At 41.1% G+C, this 23,225-nt stretch overlaps 1 protein-coding gene across 2 annotated transcripts in view; it reads left to right on the top strand.

The window, feature by feature from the left end:
* The first annotated feature begins 16,005 nt into the window (after positions 1–16,005).
* Positions 16,006–23,225, top strand: part of FBXL5 (F-box and leucine rich repeat protein 5) — a 51,294-nt gene continuing 44,074 nt past the window's right edge. Inside the window, exon 1 of one of the 2 annotated variants that reach the window (XM_082838324.1) lies at positions 16,006–16,161. In XM_082838324.1, the coding sequence (XP_082694450.1) occupies positions 16,078–16,161 (84 nt within the window). In that variant the 5' untranslated portion in view covers positions 16,006–16,077. The remainder of the gene's footprint in view (positions 16,162–23,225) is intronic. The other variant, XM_082838322.1, reaches the window with a different exon arrangement.

The raw sequence follows: 23,225 nt of genomic DNA, 5'->3' as shown, positions 1-23,225 counted from the left end.
ATAAGAGAGCAAGACCCAATTATATGCTGCTTATAAGACACAAATATGTTAAAAACAAAAAAATGCAAAAAGAAATGTGATGGTAACACCAATCAAAAGAAAGCTAGAGTGACTATTGTTATTAGACAAAATAGATTTCAGAACAAAGAATACTGCCAGGTGTAAAGAATGTAAAATGATACAACCACTTTGGAAAATACTTTGTCAGTTTCTTGTAAAGTTAAACATGCATCCATATGATCTAGCCATTCTACTCTTAGATATTTACCTAAGAGAAAAGGAAATATTTATCCATGCAAAGACTTTTACATAAATGTTCATAGTAGCTCTATCATTTTGTAATAGCCAAAATTAGAAATAACCAAAGTGTCCATCAACAAGTGAATAAACTGGTATATGATAGAAAACATACAATGGAATACTATACAGCAATTAAAAAGGAATGAACTATTGATACATACCACAACATTGATGAGTTTAAAAAATAATTATGCTGAGTGAAAGAAGACAGACAAATGATTCCATTTATATAAAATTCTAGAAAATGCAAACTATATGGAGACAGAAGATCAGTAATTGCCGCAGAAAGGCAGGGGTGGGGGAGAGCAGGAAGGAGGGCTTACCCAGGATGCCATGAAACTTGGGGATGTTGGGGATATTCATTATCCTGATTCAGGTGAAAGCTTCCTGTGTTTATAAAAGATCAAATTGTACATTTTAAATATGTGTGGTTCACTGTATGTCAGTTATACCTCCATAAAGTTTTTACAAATGTTTGTGCCAGAAAAGTTAAATGTACAATATCTTTATTTCTTTCAGAATATCTTAATTTTTTCCATATGTTGTGAAAACTTGGGGAGCATGTAATAGCTGGGGTGATTACTGCTATGACAGCAATGCCTTTTGGAACTTTCAGATGTGTTTGAATGTTGAAATAAATCCCTGTAGTTGTTAAGATAGTTCATCAAGAATGCTGAAAATATCAGTTAAGTATGTCATGTTATTACTTAGATATTGTCTTTGGAACTATTTGACAAATAGCAATTGCTTTTCAACTAGGAAAAAAATAGTTGACCAAGTAGTACTAAATATTTAATAAAAATAGACTTTCACTGTGTTTTTCAATACCTCAGTGAAATCACCAGAATGTCTTTGGATAACAGAATTTTCTTATATTGTACGTTAGTTGATAATGACTGAAGCTGGTATTGGGTGCATGGTGATGTTCATTATACCGTTGTCTCTATTCTTATTTTAGTTTGAAATTTTTCATCATAAGACATTTTAAAACATATATTACCCAGCAATATATTATCTACTCCAAATATATCTAATTCAGTTTTGTGTGAAGTTATGTATAAACAACATAACACATCCTGTGCGAACTGATCTTGCTACATATATCCAAGAAACTAAAAGCTATGCAGCTTATTATCATCAAATTGGATTTTGAAATCTTTATAGACTTGTGATGAGTATTGCTTCTAAATGTTCTGCAGTAGTAAACAAATGAGCTACTGTGCTGGCACTCTGCATGATTTTTTTAATTAATTAGATACAAAGTTATACACATCATATCCAAACATGCTGTAAGAAAATATGTGAAGCATTTTCTGTCTCTCAATATGCTTTAATGATGATAGTAAGATTTTATCATTAACAATGGTGGAAAGACTAAGAAATTGGACTGGAAACTTGAATGCATTTTTCCCCTTTCTTTATCAATAAATTCAGCAGGTTGTTTCCAAGGAGATTTAATTTTGAAGATTTTAAGCTTTTATTTAAAAATACCATTGGCAGTTTAATAAACCCACATATTAAATTATCTTCATTATAATCTCGTGTACTTTCTTTTTTTTCGCTGTAGAATGTGGCTTGCATGAAATCAAAATTTGCTGTTTAAAATAAATATTTTTCTCCTTACTGCCACTATTTTACACCCCAGATCCAGCAGTTGAACTTGAACAGTTTTCAATTCATCATTCTTTATTCTTTTTGCTTAAAAAATATGGTTTAAGTGCAGTTTGTATTAGTTTTATTAAAATGTTACAATTCACAAGTTCAAAAATATCACACTAGATGTTTCCTGACCATCTTTCAAATCAAATGAGAAGACAGCAACCAATTCATGTTTTATTTATCACATTCTCTCCATTAATTGTTCCTTGTAACAGTTGCCACTGCTGAGCATGGTATTTGTGGCAGTAGGTACAGTCCTTGCTCACACCTTGAGTAAGTTGCTCTGGCATTTTCTATGAAAAAGATTTGTTGATTTCAGTCCACAATTAGCTTGTGACCTGTTGTTTTTCAAAGCACTATATTACGCCATTTGATTTGCATTTAGAGGCAATATGAGACTTTGCTTAGTCTCATTTGAATGTTATGCTGAGTCTTTCCATATCTACATGTCAAATAGGAGGGTCAAATACATACTTAGTATGCAATTCATGAGTAGTATAAGTTGTTTAATATGTGTTGAAACTTTCACTTTAACAAATATTGAACGCCTATACAGTATGCCAAGTGTGATGCTAGGCACTTTTATATTTGCTTTCTCATAGATTGCCATAAAGGTTATAGAGCTTGCCCATGATCATGTGGTTGTTTAGTGAAAGAGCCAAAGAACTATGACATGCATTCAAGTGTCCTTTGCACTATACCATGATTCTAATCATTAAGAGTGGAATGAGATTTTCACAATTAATAGTTGCAATTTTTAACAGTACTATTATGGTTTAAATTTTCACATTAAACCAGAAAGTATTCAACATCTAGTAATTTCTTTTAAAATGAAGCTTATTTAATAAGCTGAAAACACTACCAGTGTGTAAAACCCTAATCTAGTTAGCAATTGGGTGAATTTTCTCCATTAATACCGCATGGCCTAACAGGCTGCATTGTCTTCAGAGCAACAACAACAACAAATCTCATATATCTAAAATCTGAAAAGTTAAATCAGCCTAAAAGATTTGCATTACAGGAACAAGATATAGTTATGGTCTTTTTAAAAAAGTGTGTCAATAGGAACTTGATGCAATTCTGTTTGCAATCGGCCACAAGGAAAGTGAATCAACTTCCTCTTGCTTCAGCCCAAGGGTGTGGCATGTGGTCTTGAACAACTAACCTGCGACCCAGATTTCTTTGAAGGACTCCTCTAGAGAACATAAGTGCATGTACACTGTAGTCGTATACTGTAATCATCAGAGTCTTAGCAACAGCGAAATCCATCTCAGCTGAGAGCCCATGGTTTTTGTTTTTGTTTTTTTGTTTAGTTTTGGTTTTTTCCTTAATGTCAGGATTTCTGTGTAGTTTTGACTGAAGGTCAGGTAGTCTCATTCTAAGTTTGTGTTCCTTTCCTCAGATAAACTTTAGCTCTGCTCAAGTGGTATAAAATTTCAGTTGTTATTACATGTTTTAATACACTGATTGAGGCTCTGGTATGCACAAAGCTCCATTCTAGGCGATGGAGTTGGTGAGGGGCATGGGAAGGGGTGAGACAGATGTAGCTTGGAGTGCATACTTTGGGCATTCCCTGTGGGCACCCGGATTCAGATAACTAGGTACATCTGGCATACTCGTAGGGTGGCCCCAGAAAAGTTTTACAAAATTTGCTGAGGTAACTTATGCAAGGCAGATCATCTTAAGGGAAAAAGAAACGAGCTGGACCAATACTAAAACCATTGTTGGAGTGAAGGAGGGATTTGGAATGTGATGGTATGGCTGTACCTCAAATTTGCCCTGGTTCAAACTCCCAAGAGCATATCTGATGCCCAGGGAGCTAGAGGGCTCTAAGTGAATACAGTTGAAAGCTACTTCACTAAATACGTGATGCTCAAGTAACCTTCCTTTGGGACCTCTTTAACAGTGTGTCACAAAGAAGAAAGCCATTCTTTACTACCTTGGCACCTAAGCTCATGATGATATGAGAATAGAGGGCTCAGGGGAAGAAAGGAAGAGACACAGTGACTCACTTGTCATCTGGGGTAGCCATATCGCTATAAAGGGAGTGAATTTGTTACTGAGCCTGTGAGAAACATCCCTGGGGATTCAGAGCACTTCTTAGTAATGATGGGGAAGTTCTCCTGAAGCTGCAAATTCTGCACTTGCTGGTGAGGCGGTGAATCATTTAGATTCACATATTAATGGTATTGTGACCTCATCTGTATCTGTGGGCTGCTGGGGCCTGGGGAAATATGGGTTATATAAAGATGAAAAAACGTCCCTACCTTCAAAAAGGGCTCACTTTAGTGGGGAAAAAGACATGGTCATATGGATAAAAGTAAAATGCAATATATTCAATATTGTAAGTGATGTACTACACCAGGTACCTTATTGAATGACACATATGAGTATTTGCATCCTATTCTGTAGAAATTGGGGCACCATTACATGTGTTTAATTAAGGGAGAGTTATCAGATCTACGTTAGAAACGTTTCTGACTAGCTGGTTTGGCAGAAGGATTGAATGAGAAGAAGCTACAATCAGGGAGACTGGTGGTTCAAGCAAAAGGTAAGTAGGGCCTAAACTAGGTCCATATCAATGTGAGTAGAGAAGGGGTTGGATTAGAGATCTTTAAGAGGACTGTGTATTTTATTAGATATTCAAGTGATAGAGAGAGCTTTTAAAATAGCTTTAAAATCTCTAGAGACTGTATCATACATTAAAAGATACAGATTCTGGTGCTAGACTGCCTACATTAGAATCTTGGCTCTGCTATTAACGGGATAGCCTTGGGCAAATTATGTATCTCTTCCATCTCAATCTTTTCATCTATAAAGTAGGGAGGATAATAGTACCTACACTCCATACAGCCATTCTGTGAAAAGATATAATTTAATACCGTAAGTCCTTAGCAGAGGGCCTTGTACTCAAGTTTGTTTGCTATTGTTATCCTAGCTGGGGTGACTAGATGAACAGTGATAAAAGTCAGGATGAGAATACAAAGACTTGGCAGGCTCAGAGGACAGAGAAAACGGTGAGTTCACTTTTGGATATACTGAGTCTGGAATTTCTGACACACAGTGTTTGTTGAATAACAATAGAAATGAGTGGGTTTTTGTTTTTTAAAGAACTGTGGTTATGTGCCAGGCACTGTTATAAACTCTTTACCTGTATAATCCCATTTAATTCTCACACAATGCTGTCAGATAATTTATATTATTTCCATTTTACAGTTTATTTAGCAAAAGAGTAAACAGGCTTGTGGCTTAACAGTATTAACAAAAACCTCGGGGCTTCCCTGGTGGCACAGTGGTTAAGAATCCCCCTGCCAGTGCAGGCGACATGGGTTCAAGTCCTGGTCTGGGAAGATCCCACATGCCGCAGAACAACTAAGCCTGTGCGCCACAACTACTGAGCCTGCATGCCACAACTACTGAAGCCCGTGCGCTTACAGCCCGTGATCTGCAACAAGAGAAGCCACTGCAATGAGAAGCCCTCACACTGCAACAAAGAGTAGCCCCCGTTCACCGCAACTAGAGAAAACCCGTGCACAGCAACAAAGACCCAACACAGCCAAAAATAAATAAATTTATATAAAAACCCCCAAAAACCTCATTCCCAGAAGGCAAAGGAAGTTGTGATTTACTCTGCTAGTAGTAAGTGAGAAAGTAGATCAGCTGGGATTGGACCCAGACAATCTGATTTCCACGCTGGTATGCTGAACCACTATAATGGCTCAAACCATTTTGAACCTCTGGCTTCTAATATCTCTTAACACTAGAGTCTATTAAGATACAGTGTCCTATTTTACATAGTGTTAAATGTTTAATAATAAAAATACCTGACATTAAGTGAATGGCTACTATATGCCAAGCATTATATGTATAATCTTCAATCTCCACAATAACCTGTCAAGATATTATAATCGATATTTTACTGCAGTGGAGACTAAGGCTCAGAAATGTTCAGGAACTTGCCCATAGTTGCATAATTATGGAGAGATTTGAGCTCCTCTCTGTTTATTCCTGAAGTCTGTTTCATTTCTGTATCATTCATGTAGTAATCTATCATGCAAATTTAGCTATATTACATTTAGTGTATCATGTCATTGTGTTTTCCAAATGATAGCATGAGTTCCATGAATTCTACAACCACCTTATGAAGTTTGAGAACCAGTTTTAATTATGGATGTGTAGTTAAAAACTGGGATAGTATTTTTCAAATTTTAGTTACATAGGAATTGTGCATAGGGTCTGAGACCTTGCCCCACATGTATTGAATCAAATTTCCAAGGGTGAGTCTCAGAAATCAGATCTTTAAAAGGATGGGATGTGTTCTTAATCAGGTTCCCAGAGGACTATATTCTGAATAACACTGTAAGGGATGGGGCTAGTTCACGTACCCTTGGCATCTGAGCTCTCTGGTTGAAGTCTTATTGTACTTGCATTGTCAGCACCATACAGTTTATTAACTCTTAATTATTATTTCAGAGCTTCTCTCATTAATTTAGCTGAGAGCAAGCATTTAGCTAAGAACCTTGAAGCAGTACGTATTCTGTCTCCTGTTCTGCCACATATTATTTCCCACTGTCTGCACCCCTTTTCACTGATGAAGCTCTAGGCAGGCTATATGGTAGGACTTATGTTTAACAGAAAGTGAAGTGTGATGCTGTACAAGAGGGAAAGAGCAACGCAGTACAGTGTAAATGAGAGATCTGGCTTCAAATTCAACTTGTACCTCTGAGCGTTGACTCCCTCGTCGGTAAAACTGGGTTGGCAGAACCTAATTCACAATGTTGTCAGATAATGTGGTGCCTGGTATACAGTTAGTCTTTCAATGACTGATGGCTATCATCAATGCGTAATTTACCCCTACGTTTGGAGAGGAAGATCATAGAAGTATTAAGTTGTGTGTAAAAAAAAAAAAAGCGATATCATTTTTCAGGAATGTTCAGTTAGAGACAGGCAAGATTAAACGTGTAAGTCTATGATTCTTCATGAATAATAGCATTCCTTTTATTTCGACCCATCCTAAAGCTGACTCAAATTGGACATTTACATTTGGTAAGTATTTCACAACCATCTCTTACTTATTATTTCCCTGCAGACTCGGTCAATATGACTTACTATTTTATTTTATGTGGCTAGACTGTCAGCTTCACTGTATCCTCATGAAAGAACCTAAGCTAGAATGACCTGCTAAGCCACTCTGGGATGCTTGATCCCCAGAAACTGTGAAACAAATGTTTTAAGCCACTAAGTTTTGGGATACTCTATTATACAGCAATAGATAACTAATACTATGAGACAAAGAGAAAACCTCTATCTTGTTTCAGCCACTGTCATTTTGTATATTCTGTCACTTAACAGCCAAATCCGAGTCCCTCCTTTCTCCAGTTAAATTTATTTGTAGAATTAACTTAAAAAAAAGTCTTTTGGGCTTCCCTGGTGGCTCAGTGGTTGAGAATCCGCCTGCCGATGAAGGGGACACGGGTTCGTGCCCCAGTCCGGGAAGATCCCACATGCCACGGAGCGGCTGGGCCTGTGAGCCATGGCCGCTGAGCCTGCGCGTCCGGAGCCTGTGCTCCGCAACGGGAGAGGACACAACAGTGAGAAGCCTGCGTACTGCAAAAAAAAGAAAAAAGAAAAAAAGTCTTTCAAGGTGCTATTTCTGGAGTCCCAGAGACTAAGAACTGGAGGAGACCAAAGAAAGCATCTTGTCCAATCTCTTCATTTTATAGGTGAAAGTAACAGCTAATATTTAGTGTTTTCTGTGCCAGGCTCTTTGCTAAGTTCTATATAACATGTAATTCTCCGGATATCCTGTGAGGTAGAGACTCACTGTCCTATTTTACAGGTGAGGAAACTGGGTCCGCACTCCTACCCACTTTGCCTTACTGTCTCTCTATTGTTAAAGAATACTTTCAAACAGTTCTATCACAAGCATATGCCAATGTTTTATTACAATCTTGCACAGAAGGAAAAAATCTGTAGTCATGCAAAGAATCATCCTGGTAGAGACATTTTAGGAAAAGTGACTGGAACGAATCACAAACTAGTTATAAAGAAAATAGTGATTGGTTAAAAGGTCAATTAACTCTTGATCTGGGTTGTTGGTGACTGATTTCCCATAATAGAGAAGCACTTGCCTGGCAGAGTCCTTTTTACATGTGTCATAGATTAATCAATATGTATTAATTATCACCCCTTATCACTCTCAAAAGTGTCTGTACAGATGAGAAAACTGAAGCCCCAGAGTGGGCCATTGATTTGCCTAAGGTCCCATGGAAAGGTAGTTAGTGGCAGAGATGGAATTAGAACTCAGGCCAATGTTTTATGTATTAAACAAGTTGTTCCCCCCAAACCCAGCTATTAGTCAATTAATGGAAATCAGACACTCTTGTTTCTTTCTGCCTACATAGCTCTTAGCATTTTAAAAATTCCTGGGAGTTGCCTTATGTACCTGGGGATATTTTTTGTACTGTGTTCTGGGCTTATGAGGAAGGAAGGAAACAGAACTGATACTTCCCTAAATACTTTTTTCCCTTCTCTGTAGGCAGAGATTAAGCAATCACTGACCTGATTTCATCATTACAATGAATGTAAGCCTGACAATTTACAGGAAACTAATTGTTCCTTTCCATTCCAGAAACTTGTGATACTTTCCCTCACTACATGTTGCAAACAGCTAAGTCAAGTTGTCTGTGATAGTAGTCAACACCTTTTCCTTGGGCCGTATTCACTGCACCGTTCAGCATGTTAGCTCATAATAGAGCCTTTGATTGGAGTTGGTGTTGACTTGGCAATATTTATTAAGAACAGGTAAGCGATACACGGGTATGTCTAGGGAATGGAAGGCTCTTACCTGTCTGGAACTTTTGCAAAGAAACATTATGGACCACTGTGTACATCTTATCTCCACATTTCTACTGGAGTAAACTATGGTCTTCGCATTACCTAAACTATTTCTTTTCCAAAGATAATCTAAGGAACTGAAGTACTCTATATTTGGACACATATAGTTTGTGGAGTGGCCTACATTCTTCTTTGTCACCTTTCGCTCCTGTTCAGAGGTGAATAGCACATATTAGGCATTTAGTTTGTTGACATAAACTGATGACAGAGAGCTGATTTTCAGTGTAAGGTTAAGTACAGATTGTAGAATGAGGAAGACATAGATTTATATCCCTGATTTTCCACTCACTAGCTCTATGACCTTGGACAAGTCAATAACTCTAAACGTTATTTTCCTTTTCCCGTCAAGTGGGAAAAACAGTAGAAACTTCCACATATGGTAGTTGTGAGGATTACACATGACAATTCATGTAAAGCACTTATAATACATGTTAAGACATCAATACATCTTAATTATTGTTTTCTTCTGTTTACCTCCACCTGTATCTTTTCTCTTTCCTTTAATCCTTCCCCCACTCTGTTTTTCCTCATCTTTTAACTTCTGTCCTATCTGTCCCTTTTTCTTTTATGCCTCTTCCTCTTCTCAGCTCTTCTGTTATCCTATGCCTTTGTATATGTCCAAGCATGTCTTTTTTTCATGTATGAGGCATCAGTGAATCACCTCTAGGGGAGAGAGCTCCACACCTTGAATAAAAGGGCACAGTAAGTAGCACCCGTATTCCAATCTGATGACTTATTCTTATTTATTTAATTGATTTTTGGCTGCATTGGGTCTCAGTTGTGGCATGCAGGATCTTTGTTGAGGCACGCAGGATCTTTTGTTGTGGTGCGCAGGCTCTTTATTGTGGCGTGCGGGCTTCTCTCTAGTTGTGGAGTGCGGGTTTTCTCTTCTCTAGTTGTGGCACGCGGGCCCAGTTGCCCCGTGGCATGTGGGATCTTAGTTCCCTGACCAGGGATCGAGCCTGCGTCCCCTGCATTGTAAAGCGGATTCTTTACCACTGGACCACCAGGGAAGTCCCTGATGCCTTATTCTTTTAGTCAAGAATGTGCTCCAAAAATGCAAACTTAAAGTTCTGGTAATGGACACAGACTCACTGTGAGCACAAAGGGCCACGGAACAGGAAAATGCCCAATGTGGTAGATCCCCCCCACCCCAACTTTCTAGCAACTATTTGGACATTAAAAAGATCTGGCAGCTAGGGCAGCCTAGCCAAAGTGAAGATCGTCCTGTGTGTATGTCCTATAGGAAGTGCAACAGGGGCTTGGTGGTCTAAAGAAGAGAAGTCAGCTAGAACTCACTGGAATGGCTTCCTACCGACAAGCTGGGAAAGGCCCATGTCAGAAGGAAGGGACCGTGTGGCAGGAGATGAAGGCGCAAGTCTCCAGGCACAGGTACAGGAAGCATTCCAGGACTCTATATGTCTGTGCAGTAGGCTGGGGCTTCCGAGAGACTGGATATAGCTCTGAAATGATGGATCTAATGGTGATTGATATTAATTAAACTGAAATCTTTAAAAAAACGTAATTTTGTTTTTCAAATACAAAATTTGGAAAAAAGTTTTGTTAAAATTTTGAGAAAAAAGTAGCTCCCCTCTCCCCTAAATCAGCCACAGTCCCAACACCAAAAGATAGCCACTGTCAACATTTTGATATATTTCCTTTTATCCCCTTTCAAATGCATTTATAAAATACAGTTGCCATAAGGTTGTTTCTATTATATTCATTTCTGTATTCTGACATTAAAAGTAAACATGCTCATTTAAAACATTGGAAAGAATAGAAAAATATAAGGGAGGGAGGGACTCATCTATAACTTTTGTCAATCAGAGGAGACATTAAGGCTTTGTGTCATTTATGCCACCCTTTTTATGCATTTTTGTAAGCTTGTTATGGATTATGTGCAATTTTGATTCTGCTTTTTTCAGTTAACCTTATATCGTACCTGTTTCCCCAAGGTCATTAAAAACACCATCCTTACCCTCAAAGATGCTTCCAGTCCTACCAGGAAAATTGATGTGGACCCAAGGGTGTCATAAGCAGAGTAACCAGAGGCAGAGCAGATTAGATACAATTTTGGGATAAACATAAAATGGCTCTACCTGCAATTAGCCCGGCTGCTGCTGATTATATATAATCGAACATTTTAGTATTTTTAAAGACTTAAAAGTCTTTTAAAATGCATTACTATTAACAAATTTTTATAACTGTAAGAATAATAGGTGAACACAGTAAAATATTAAAACTGTATCAAAGGTATGTATTTAAAAGGCATTTAACTGTTTCCCATCCTAGAAGCCCTGCTCACAAGTTTCTGCTGTCTTATCCTATCACATTCTATACTTTTTTTTTTTAAACACAAAAGAGAACATATTTAACAAAGTGTTCTCTACATTGTTTTTCTTCTTAACTTAGAACATCTTGGTTTCATTCCATATCAGCAAACATAGATCTACCTTACACTTTTTAACAGATGCCTATTTGTCCATTGAATGAATGTACTATAATTTATTTATCTAATATCCAGTTGATAGACAGCTAGTTGTTTCCAATTATTTTTGTCATTGTGCAAAAGATTTTATTATATCTTTTGTGACAAGCTTTTCTTTCCATAGTATTATGGGCTGAATTGTGTTCCTCCCAAATTCATATGTTGAAGCCCTAATCCTCAGTATGTCGGAACGTGACTGTATTTGGAGACAGGGCCTTTAAAGATGTGATTAAGTTAAAATGAAGTGGTTAGGGTGGGCCCTAATGCAATCTTCCTGGTGTCCTTATTTGAGAAGGAGATTAGGACATAGACACCAGACATACACAAGCACAGAGCAAAGGCCATGTGAGGACACTGTGAGAAGGTGGCCATTTGCAAGCCAAGGAGAGAGGACTTAGAAGAAATCAAACCTGCTAACACCTCAGTGTTGGACTTCCAGAACTGCAAGAGGAGAAATTTCTGTTGTTTAAGTCTGTGATATTTTGTTATGACAGCCCCAGCAAACGAATACACACAGGCACTCATCTGTATATAGTGAAAACCAATGGGGAAATAGAATTCACTACTTAAGTTTAAAGAAAGAAAGTAAAAGTTTGGGGCAAAATGCAGGCTTATGTATATTTCATTTTCTGAGGTCCATGTGCATATAAAGTATCTGAAAGGAAAATGAAAAAAAAACCCCGAAAAACCAAAACAAACCGTAGCATCTGGCCTCACATTCCAACTCAGTGGCTATCTTTTCTTTTAATAATGCCATCATCCCTGCTAAGAGCTTTACTCCTAAATCAACCTGCAGCAATTGTTGATTGGCTAATTTGACTGACAGTAAGCATCAACTCTGGTACTGAGTTAGGACTGGGATTCCAGCTGTTGGGGATAGCAACAACTTTTCATTGCTTGCTTTCACAAGTAACCCGCTGCAGGGTAAAGTGCTGTGTCACATACTCAGCTAAATGGAGTTAAATATAAATGTCTTAGAACTGACTTTCCCTGACCAGTAACCCTCTCCAGGGCCCTCAAAACCAGGGTTGGAAAATACCAGTGAAGAGGCCTCATGTCATCATACATTTAGGTCACCAGGGAATGATTTGGCATTTTCTTCCCCTGTAGCATGCTGTTTTCAGAGAGAATGAGAGAAGGAAAGAACAAATTTCCAATCCACCAGGCACTATACACTTTGGAATTTCACTGCTCTGTTCATATGCCTTAACTAGTTTCCTTGTTACCCACAGCTAGATGGTCTATTAGAATTCCTTCACTTTCATTTACCAGAAGAAATCATAAAGGCATGATTAAACTGACAACCTTAGCCTTAATAACAGTTCCTGATCTGATGTAGTTGTAGGAATCCATAAAAACGATACTACACTGATCAATGTCTTCTTTTTTGGGGCAAAAGTTTAATGTAAATCAATCATTTATTCTGGATATATCAGGTGATTAATTATTATCTTACTCAGCATATGGAGCAAATGTTAATAACTTCTTCTGAAGGGAAGAATGACCCACAGGACTTATTTTTTTATATTACTTTATTTCTTTCATTTTGTCATCTTAAATTCCCTGAAATGGCCAGTCCAACGTGGCTGTAGTTTAGCTAACTACACAGCTTCAAATTCTAGGTTACGGTGAAACTGTGGGTGGATGGACTTTTTTGTTGTTAAACACATATTTAATGTGCTTGGTTCTAGGGGTACACTGGTGAACAACAGACACAAACAGGTATTGGGAAATAAAACATGGTGTATTAAAAGCTAGTTAAAATGAGGAAATTACAGAATGCCATGAACTTCCCTCATTCCTTCTTTCTTTATTCAACTATTGAGTACTAAGTGTATGTAAGATAGGCATTGTTCTAAGTGCTGAGGATAAAACTATGTGCATATTCTCATGGAACTCATTGCTCTATATAACTGGTTGACCTGAGGTCTGGGTCTACATTCCAAGATAGCTAGAGTGACAGATCAGAATGAAGTAAAGAAATACATGGAAAATAAGAAAATGTCTTCTGGGGGGTATTAAAAAATATAAAGGCAAAACCATAGTGAATGAGTAGAGTTTTAAAAGAAAGGAGAAGGGGAGAGGATGGGAGAAAATGAGAGAGATATCAAGGACCTTATCTATATTCTATTACTTAGGTGCTATTCCTGTTTCTAGGACAGACTCTGTATAAACCGTCATCTCTGTATCCCACACAACTAACAGGGTGCCTGGGACGGTGTTATTGGACCTAGATTTATATGTCTGGATTACTCGCTAATTTGTGGGATGCTAGGTAATTACCAGAATGCCTTCAATACTTAGTTTCCTACAGTACTACCTCACAGATTTGTTTTATTTAATAATGATAGCTTACAGACAGTACTTACTACGTGCTAGGTACTATTATAAACAATTCAAATGTATGAACTCTCTTAATTCTCATAACAATCCTATGAGGTAGGTATTTGTCTTAGTCAGCTCAGACTGTTATAAAAAAAATACCACAGATTGGGTGGCTTATAAACAGATGAAATTTGTCCTGGTCCTAGAGGTTGGAAGTCCAAGATCAGGGTGTCAGCTCAGACTGTTATAAAAAAATACCATAGGCCTTCCCACGTGGCGCAGTGGTTGAGAATCTGCCTGCCAATGCAGGGGACACGGGTTCGATCCCTGGTCCAGGAAGATCCCACATGCCGCGGAGTAACTGGGCCCGTGCGCCACAACTGTTGAGCCTGTGCTCTGGAGCCCGTGAGCCACAGCTGCTGAGCCTGCGTGCCGCAGCTGCTGGGGCCCACGCGCCTAGAGCCCGTGCTCCACAAAGAGAGAAGCCACCGCAATGAGAAGCCCGCGCACCACAACGAAGAGTAGCCCCTGCTCGCCACAACTAGAGAAAGCCCACGCACAGCGGCGAGGACCCAACGCAGCCGAAAATAAATTTAAAAAAAAATACATAGATTGGGTGGCTTATAAACAGCTGAAGTTTGTTTGTCTGGTCCTAGAGGTTGGAAGTCCAAGATCAGGGTGTCAGCATGGTGAGGGCCAGACTGCTGATTTCTCCCTGTGTTCTCACCTGGGGAAGAGCAGAGATGGGAAGCAAGCTCTCTAGGGGACTCATTATTAGGGTTTTACCTTCATGACGTCATCTAATCCTATTATCTCCCAAAGGTCCACCTCCTAATAACACATGAGGGGTAGGGTTTCAACATTTGAATTTGAGGCAGGCACAAGCACTGAGTTCATGGCTGTATTAACCCCATTTTATATACGAGGAAACTGAGGCACAGAGAAGTCACGGTAGCTTGCTCAAGGTCATACATGTAGTATATGGCAAACGAGGAATCCAACTTCATCTCCAATCTGTGCTTTTAAACACTGCTCATATTGCCTCTCAATAAATGGCACATAGTAAGATTAGAGACAAACAAATGCATTCTTCCGCAAAGTTCTTTCTTACAACCTTCTACTCCATCATTTATTGAATATTTATCAAGCCCTTATATTGTCCTGGAACTGTGACAGACAATACAGATACAAGTGGTGAACATAACATCCGGTTCTTGCTCTCCTGGAGTTTATTGTCATTAAGCAAATAACATAACCCTTCCCAGGTTCTCAGCCTTCCCTGTGTTCTCCCATTTCTCTGTGTCTATTAATCCTCCAGCCAGCCAGTCCAGGGTTGATCTGGATGAGAGAAGCCCGTAATAGGGTCTTCCTAGGTCTCCTGGAGGGCTGGGGCCGGGATGAGGTGACCTGTCGGGAAAAGCCAGACTGACCTTTTTCTTGGCAGTGACCTGGTTTGTCTCCTTTCGTTCTGAGCCTCGGGTTAAAATGGAGGGATGTGTCTCGAACTTCCTTTCCGCACTAACTTTCTCTCATTATTTACCCTCCTGCCCAGCACCCAAGGCCTTTCTGACATCCCTGACCTTGCGTCCCTGTGCTTGAGGTGCATTCCTACCTCCTTGATCCCCAGGAGACATTTTCCCTCCTTGGAGTCTCCAGAATTCCACGCGGCCCGTCCCTTTCGCCCGCCCCGGAGGAGATGCGTGGTCCCCGCCCAGCCTCCAGACCCAGGCTTCAAGCCCGCCGCGAGCCCACGGGCCGCCATTGTCCGGTCCTGTCCCACGTCCCCGTTTTCCTCATGGGGCGCAAGTTTTGGGAGCCCCCAGTCCTGGTTCCCCCAATCGCTGGGACCTCTGACCAGCGGGCAGGGAGGTCGGTGCTCGGGCCGGCGGCCGGGCCGGCATCAGCATGGGCAGGGAGGCGAAGGGCGGCTCAGGAGGGCCGGGGCGCGCACAGCGCAGTCGCCCAGGCGGACCGGGCGGTCGGGCCGACCGCGGCCATTGTACTCGGTTGCCTCGGCCTCAAGACCTGGTAGGCATAGCGGCAAAAGGCGCTGACAGCACCCTAAAACGACACCCCCTCCTCTCAGATCATGTGTTTTGTGTTGCGAAACATAACAAACAGGGAAACGACTTGGTTTCTTTTTCTGGCGCAGAAGGAGGACGAGCAACGTGAGTTGAGCGGGGAGGTGAAAGCGCGAGCCTCCGCCGCGCGCCCGGTCACGTGGTGCCGTAGGGACCGCATGGCGGCGACCCGCGCGCCCCCGCGTCCCGGCCGGCCCGGCAGCCCGGGCGCGCGCTCCGACGGGGCGGGCGCATGCGCAGGGGGGGGCGCCGCCTCTGCCCCGCGGCGAGGGTGTCTATGGAGAGGCGGCGGCCGCGCCTGCTGAGGCGGAGGCTGAGGTGGTGGCGATGGCGCCCTTCCCCGAAGAAGTGGACGTCTTCACCGCCCCACACTGGCGGATGAAGCAGCTGGTGGGGCTCTACTGCGACAAGGTAACGGTGTGCGGGGCCTCTGGCTCTGGGCGGCGCGGGCGGAGGGGAGGAGCGGGCCGGATCCCTGGGCGGCCAGGCCTGAGCGGCGCCCTCAGCCCCCGGGGGCCGCGCCGGGCGAATTGTAACCTGCGCAGCTGTCAGCGCCGTGCTCGCTACCCCGCACCTTCCGCGGGGAGCCCACGCCCCGCCCGGCTGGCGGCCTCGGACGTGCCCTCGGAGCTCGCGGCGCGGCCCCTTCCCGGCCGAGGGCCTGGCCACCCGCCGCCCTCGGGGCGGGCTCCCCGCGGCCGCGCCGGGCCTCCCGCCCCTGCCCCCTGAGGGAGTGGGGCCCCTGCGCCCCTACCGATCTCTGGGGACCGCGGGCCGGCTACCTGCGGTGGCTTCCTCTCCCCCTGGCGCAAGCTGTTTCTGTAGTTGTCCGCCACCTCCCCCATCAATCCTGCCCCCCCGCCCTACCCCCGGCCTGTGTTGGGCCTCCCCGATTCTCCTTACGAACACCCATCCATTCTTCTGAACCTCTGGCCCGCTTTCTGGCCCAACGAGCACCTTCTCCCAACTCCTCCCTGCTCATTTTACGCCCCAGCTTTTCTCTGGTTTGATTTGGGAGAAAACTCAGGTTTCGTGGCTTACGAACCAGAGAACCTTCTCTCTTCTTTTGTGGTCATCTTTTTCCTTGCAACTTTTATTGTCCGGAGCGTTTACTAGATGTCGATTTTGTTATAAGACAGCTATTCTCTGTTGGAATTCTTTACGTGGGCTCGAATAAAAGGGCTTCGGAACAAGTTGATTTAACTGCGAGAACCTTTTTGCACTCTTAATTGGTGCAGCATAAGTTGAAAAAGCACTTTTGTGGAGATAGTTCAGGGCTGTTTGCTAATGCTTTTTGAGTCCACATTTTTGTCAAAAATTTATGTTGGGTAGAGTCCACATACGGATATTCTGAGAACTTCAGGCAATCCTGCTTCATGTAGAAATGAACCAAACAAAAAGCATTTAAAGACCTATTGCTTAAGCATGGATATCAACTTTGATGAACTTGCAGAAATTACATAGCACTAAGCAGAACCGCTGTTGCGAGAAAAGAGGTGTTCTTACAGCCCATGAGGTGGTTGGAGGATGCCCCGTGTTCAGTGCCAGGCCACACTTAAAAAGCATCCACAACCATCTTTTTCCTCCCTCCATTTTGAAAATTAACAATACCCGATTCAGATACAGGTTTAAATACCACGGCAGTCTAGGACAGTGGTTCTCAACCTTGTTTGCTCAGTAGAATCACCCTAAAGCTGTTAAAAATGCTGATGCTCAAGTCACTAAAATCAGCATCTCTGAGGCTGGGACCCAGGCATCAAGTATAATTTAAAAGCTCTCCAGGTGAGTCCAGTGTGAAGCCAAGGGTGAGAACACTGATCCAGGAAAAACATAATGAATGGGTAAGCCGTTAGTTAAGCTGTGTAACTCTGGAATTAAAAAATATATATATTTGTTTAATTTATTTAGTTTTGGCTGCACTGGGTCTTTTTGCTGCACGCGGGCTTTCTCTGGTTGCCACAAGCGAGGGCTACTCTGTTGCAGCGGCCGGGCTTCTCATTGCGGTGGCTTCTTGTCGCGGAGCATGGGCTCTAGGCGCGCGGGCTTCAGTAGTTGTAGCACGCGGGCTCAGTAGTTGTGGCTCGCGGACTCTAGAGTGCAGGCTCAGTAGTTGTGGTGCATGGACCCAGCTGCTCCGCGACATGTGGGATCCTCCCCGACCAGGGCTCGAACCTGTGTACCCTGCATTGGTGGGCAGATTCCTAACCACTGTGCCACCAGGGAAGCCCTAGATTTTTGAGTTAGCTTACTGTAGTGTTTTTACCTGCTCTGGCTTTTGAACTTAGTTATTCTGACGGTATCCTTTAATTGCAGGAAAGAAAAAAATGGGGAGGTTTTTTTACTTTCTCAAAACCAAAAAGGGAAAGTTAATGAGGAGTAATAGAATTTGAGGTCTTCTCTCTAGACTGGGGAGAGGTGGTCCAGGACCACCTGAAATTGTTACGGAAATTTTGGTGCATGTGTACATTTTTCTAGGAGGTTTGTGGCTTTCATCAGGTTTCCAAATGATTGTGACCCTCCCAAAATGGTTAAGAATCACAACTTTATCTAGCTACGTGCTAGACTAACCAGCGTATTTAAAAAATTGAAGAAGTCAGTCACTAATGTTGTGTGTCATTACCTGGTGATTGAGAACGTTAGAACAAATTTTGAAAATACAGTGCCCTTTTTAAAAACAATATTTGAGTCAAATAAGATTCTTTTTGGTAGTTAAATGTCCCCTTTTGAAATAACTAGGAAAGCATTTTCAATTTGACATAGCAGAAGTTAAAATTATCACTAATTTTGAGTTAATTAGATGTAGTTAATGAGATTGTTGTATAAATTCATCAGGAAGATTAAAAATTCCAATTTTCTGAACTGTGGATCAGAGACCAAGGTGATTTAGGGGAAAAAAAACTGCGTAGGAATTATACATCCGGATTCCTTCTTGATACTGATAGTTAATTGGAATCTCTCCTAGGATGCCCTTCGGGAGCTAAAGGGGAAAAATGTATTTTATAATGGCTAAATTGTCTTAAAGGAGTATATGTTTTTATTCATTTGGCATCTCAACTTTTTTTAAAAATTATTTTATTTTTATTTTATTTATTTTTGGCTGCGTTGGGTCTTCATTGCTGCACGCGGGCTTTCTCTAGTTGCCGCGAGCAGGGGCTACTCTTCGTTGTGGTGCGCAGGCTTCTCATTGCAGTGGCTTCTCTCGTTGTGGACCATGGGCTCTAGGCATGTGGGCTTCAATAGTTGTGGCATGCGGGCTCAGTAGTTGTGGCTCGCAGGCTCTAGAGCGCAGGCTCAGTAGTTGTGGTGCATGGGCTTAGTTGCTCCACTGCATGTGGGATCTTCCTGGACCAGGGCTTGAACCCATGTCCCCTGCATTGGCAGGCGGATTCTTAACCACTGCACCACCAGGGAAGCCCTCAACTTTTGCCTTTACCATGTTTTGCCTGTACAGACCACGGGTATCCAGCCCAAACAGCATATAGTAAAACTTTACAAAATGAGAACTAGCTTTTGTACTTAAACGAAAAAGATACAAAATATGTTATTTCATCGTATACTATATGTTGACTCTGAATGCCCAGTAATTATAAAGAAGTCAGTTTTATTTTGAATATTGACTTTTCAAGTACAATATATTTTAGAAGCATACATTTATTAGCAACAACAGTTATTTATGTGCTTAGACTAGTTTATTTAGAAGAATTCTGAAGTTGTGGGCCATTTTTTTTTTAAGAAGATGTTGGGAGTAGGAGTTTATTAATTAATTTATTTATTTTTGCTGTGTTGGGTCTTCGTTTCTGTGCGAGGGCTTTCTCTAGTTGTGGCAAGCGGGGGCCAGTGTTCATCGCAGTGCGTGGGCCTCTCACTATCGCGACCTATCTTGTTGCGGAGCATAGGCTCCAGACGCGCAGGCTCAGTAGTTGTGGCTCACGGACTTAGTTGCTCTGCGGCATGTGGGATCCTCCCAGACCAGGGCTTGAACCCGTGTCCCCTGCATTAGGAGGCAGATTCTCAACCACTGCGCCACCAGGGAAGCCCATGAAGTTGTGGGCCATTTTAAATATTGCTGTATTATATCTAATTTAATACTTTGCTCATGGGTTTCCTTTTACATTTATAAAAGGTTTTATAGAAAGGTTTTTCACTGTTGTTATCCAGACAGCAGTCCTTTTAGGTACGTAAAGGCAGAGATATTTCTGTTTTATAGCTGGGTATTTGTAGGGCTAGCTTAGTTAGACCGAGTTTACATAAGCAGTTAGTGATAGATCCAGATGGAAACCCAAGTCAGGATCATGATTCCTAGTTTAATTTTCTTCGTATAAAACCAGAGTAGTTTCTGAAAAAATTTTCTGGTAACAGTCTATTATGAAATCTTTCGCTAATTCACTGACCTTCCAAATTAGGATGATTTTAGGCAATATTTACATTGGATCACATCCTTTTTTCCAGTTTATTCCAATTCCTCAGTTTTTCCTCTAATCCTCAAAACTTGACAACATTAATTCTGCCAGTGGGCATGGAGTTTCTACTGACACTTGGCCCTGTAGTAGCTTGTATTGGCCATGCGAGATGTAGTTCCTATTCCTTTAGGAGATTACAGTCACACATTTGTGCTAGGATGGAAATCCAAATGCCGGTTAGTGGGAGCAAAGGGAGGTATTTGGTCAGCTCTACGTTAAAGTGTCAGGAGTGGGCTTACAGTCTCTTTGAACTGATTTCTGAGAACAAGGTAGGTGATGGTTGTAAAGATGTGCATAGTACAGAGCTTTCCAGACTGTACAATAAACCAGCTATAAAAAATTCAAGTGGTGGAGGCTTTATGGAGTGCCCAGGTTTTTCAGGTAAGGATATTACCTGAAGTGCCATCTACTTTATCATTTTATAAAGATAGGACATTTAATGAGCAAAGCCATAGGCAGAAAATAAGCTCAGAATAATTCGAATAGATTATTTTTAAAAAATTGAATGAGTATAGCTTTATGAAGAATTCATTTAGTTTTCCTCGATTTTCTGTTCCTCTGCATACCTGTAAAAACTTATTGACTGGCATTGAGTTATTGGAGAGAATATGTTTTGAATTGAGAGCTAAGGAGAGGAAGGAAAAGGGAATTTAATGAGTTTTTACTACATGCTTACTTACTTTTAATCCTCACAAGAGCCCTGTGAGACAAGTATTATCCCTTATTTAAAGATGAGGAAACAGACTTAGTGGTTAAGTAACTTACCCAACTCACTCAACTAGTAATTAGGGGAGCCCGAATTTTTAACGTTTAGAATTTGTTTCCTTTCTGAAGCCCATGTTTTTTGCATTACCTTACTGGTTCTGCTATTTACTACTAGCTATATGATTTTACGCAGAACATTTCACCTGTGGATCATAGGTTTTTCTATCTGTAAGTTAGTTTGAGCAGATAGTTATTAAGGTTTCTTCACTGAGTGTAAATCTCCCTCGCTTAAATGAAAGCATTGTCTGGCCGAGGAGAGAAAAAGTAAAAACTTATTTGGGGTAATAGTATTTGAGTTTTTGTTATGCAGTTTTTCATATCTGCTTCTGAACTTAATATCTAGTCTTTAAGTGGCACACAGCTTCAAATCAGTTTGAAGCCAGGCTGTAAGTATGATTTTAAGTTGTAGAATGTCTGAGGCAGAAAATCAGTTTTTTTAAAATTGTTTACATGATACTCTTTTCTTTTTTTATAAATTTATTTATTTATTTTTGGCTGTGTTGGGTCTTCATTGCTGCGCGCGGGCTTTCTCTAGTTGCGGCAAGTGGTGGCTTCTCTTGTTGCGGAGCAAGGGCTCTAGAGCGCAGGCTCAGTAGTTGTGGTGCACAGGCTCAGTTGCTCCACCGCATGTGGGATCTTCCCGGACCAGAGCTCGAACCGGTGTCCCCTGCATTGGCAGGCGGGTTCTTAATCACTGCGCCACCAGGGAAGTCCCAGAAAGTCAGTTATAAATTCTTTTAAAATATGGGAGATACCATGTTACTGATTGTTACTATTTGTTGATTATGTGTATCCTGTTCTATGTAGGTTCCTTGTTGAATCTCCTAGGCATCAGACGATACACGCTTATAGGTCACTTGGGAACTTTTATAATCTTACTGTAGAACAGTGTTTTTCCAAGTGTGTTCTGTGACTCATTAGTGGGTCATGGAATCGATTTTGTGGGTCAGAAATAACATTAAAAAAATGAGGGGACTTCCCTGGTGGTCCAGTGGTTAAGACATGGGCTTTCACTGCCGTGGACCTGGGTTCGATCCCTGGTCCGGGAACTAAGATCCCACAAGCCATGTGGTGCAGCAAAAAAAAAAAGAAATGGAAAAGTAAATGATAGAGTACATCACAGATGAGGGAGGGAAATATTGTTTCCTGAAATTTGTTTGAAGTGTTTGTGGTGTGTGTGTCTGGATTGTGCTATATTTCATACTAAAGGTCATGGTTAAACATGTTTGAAAAAACACTTCTTTGGGGCAGCATTTCTCAACTGCAGCACTGTTGACGTTTTGGGCCAGACAGTTCTTTGTTATAGGGGCTGCTATCCCGGGCATTGTAGAATGTTTAGTCCGTCCCTGCCGTTTACCCGCTAAGATGGCAGTAGTGCTTCTGCAGTCTCTAAACCTTGTCCATTAGTTCCTGGGGGGCAAAATCGAACCCCTGGAGAGAACTAATATTTTAGAGCAAGCATTCTTTCTAACAATTTACTCTGTTGGCTCTGAAGAGATAGCTTTATGATTAGGACTAACATTGCATCTTGTGGAAGGTAAGTAGGTTTTATAGTCATAGAGAGTTGACCTCTGTTTTGTTGTCTACCAGTTGTATGATTTTGGGTAAGTTATTTTCTCTGAGCTTCAGGGTTTTCACCTATAAAATGGGAATTATAACATCTACTTCCTAGGATTGTTGTTAAGAATTAAATAATATCTAAAAATATTTAGTATAGTACCTAGCACGCTCTAGGCCTCAGTATGTCCCAGATATTATTAGGGTCTAGGTTTATTTTTTTCCTCAATCAAGTCTCTATGATTGAATAACTTTCTAGAGGTAAACAATTTAAAAAAATGATTCATATACACAAATTTTTTAAAAGTTAAACTGTATATGCTCAGGTTATTCTTTTCACTGCTAAATTTACTGAGTTTAGGTACCAGGTTAAAAACAGTTGCTCTTTTCAAGTGGAGAAAAACTGACTTGGGTAGGATAAGGACTTCTAATGATAGTTTTGTTTGGGTTAAATATAGGAATAACAGAAAAACCTAAGTAGGCTTATATATGTTATATTCCGTGTTCTTTAAATATATTAACTTATTAAATCATCACAAGAACCCTATTAGGTAGTTAGTATTATTAGCCTTATTTTACAGATGAAGAAATTGAGTGGGGTACATAGCAACTTAGTGACTTGATGGCAGAGATGGATTCACACCTAAGCAGTCTGGCTCCAGAGTCAGCACTTTTAACCACTCTGCGGGATTA

This window comes from Leucopleurus acutus (assembly GCF_964270905.1).
Source record: "Leucopleurus acutus genome assembly, chromosome: 4".
Classification (NCBI taxonomy): Eukaryota; Metazoa; Chordata; class Mammalia; order Artiodactyla; family Delphinidae; genus Leucopleurus; species Leucopleurus acutus.
Note: the sequence above shows the minus strand (reverse complement) of the source record. Positions and strands in the feature narration are given on the sequence as shown.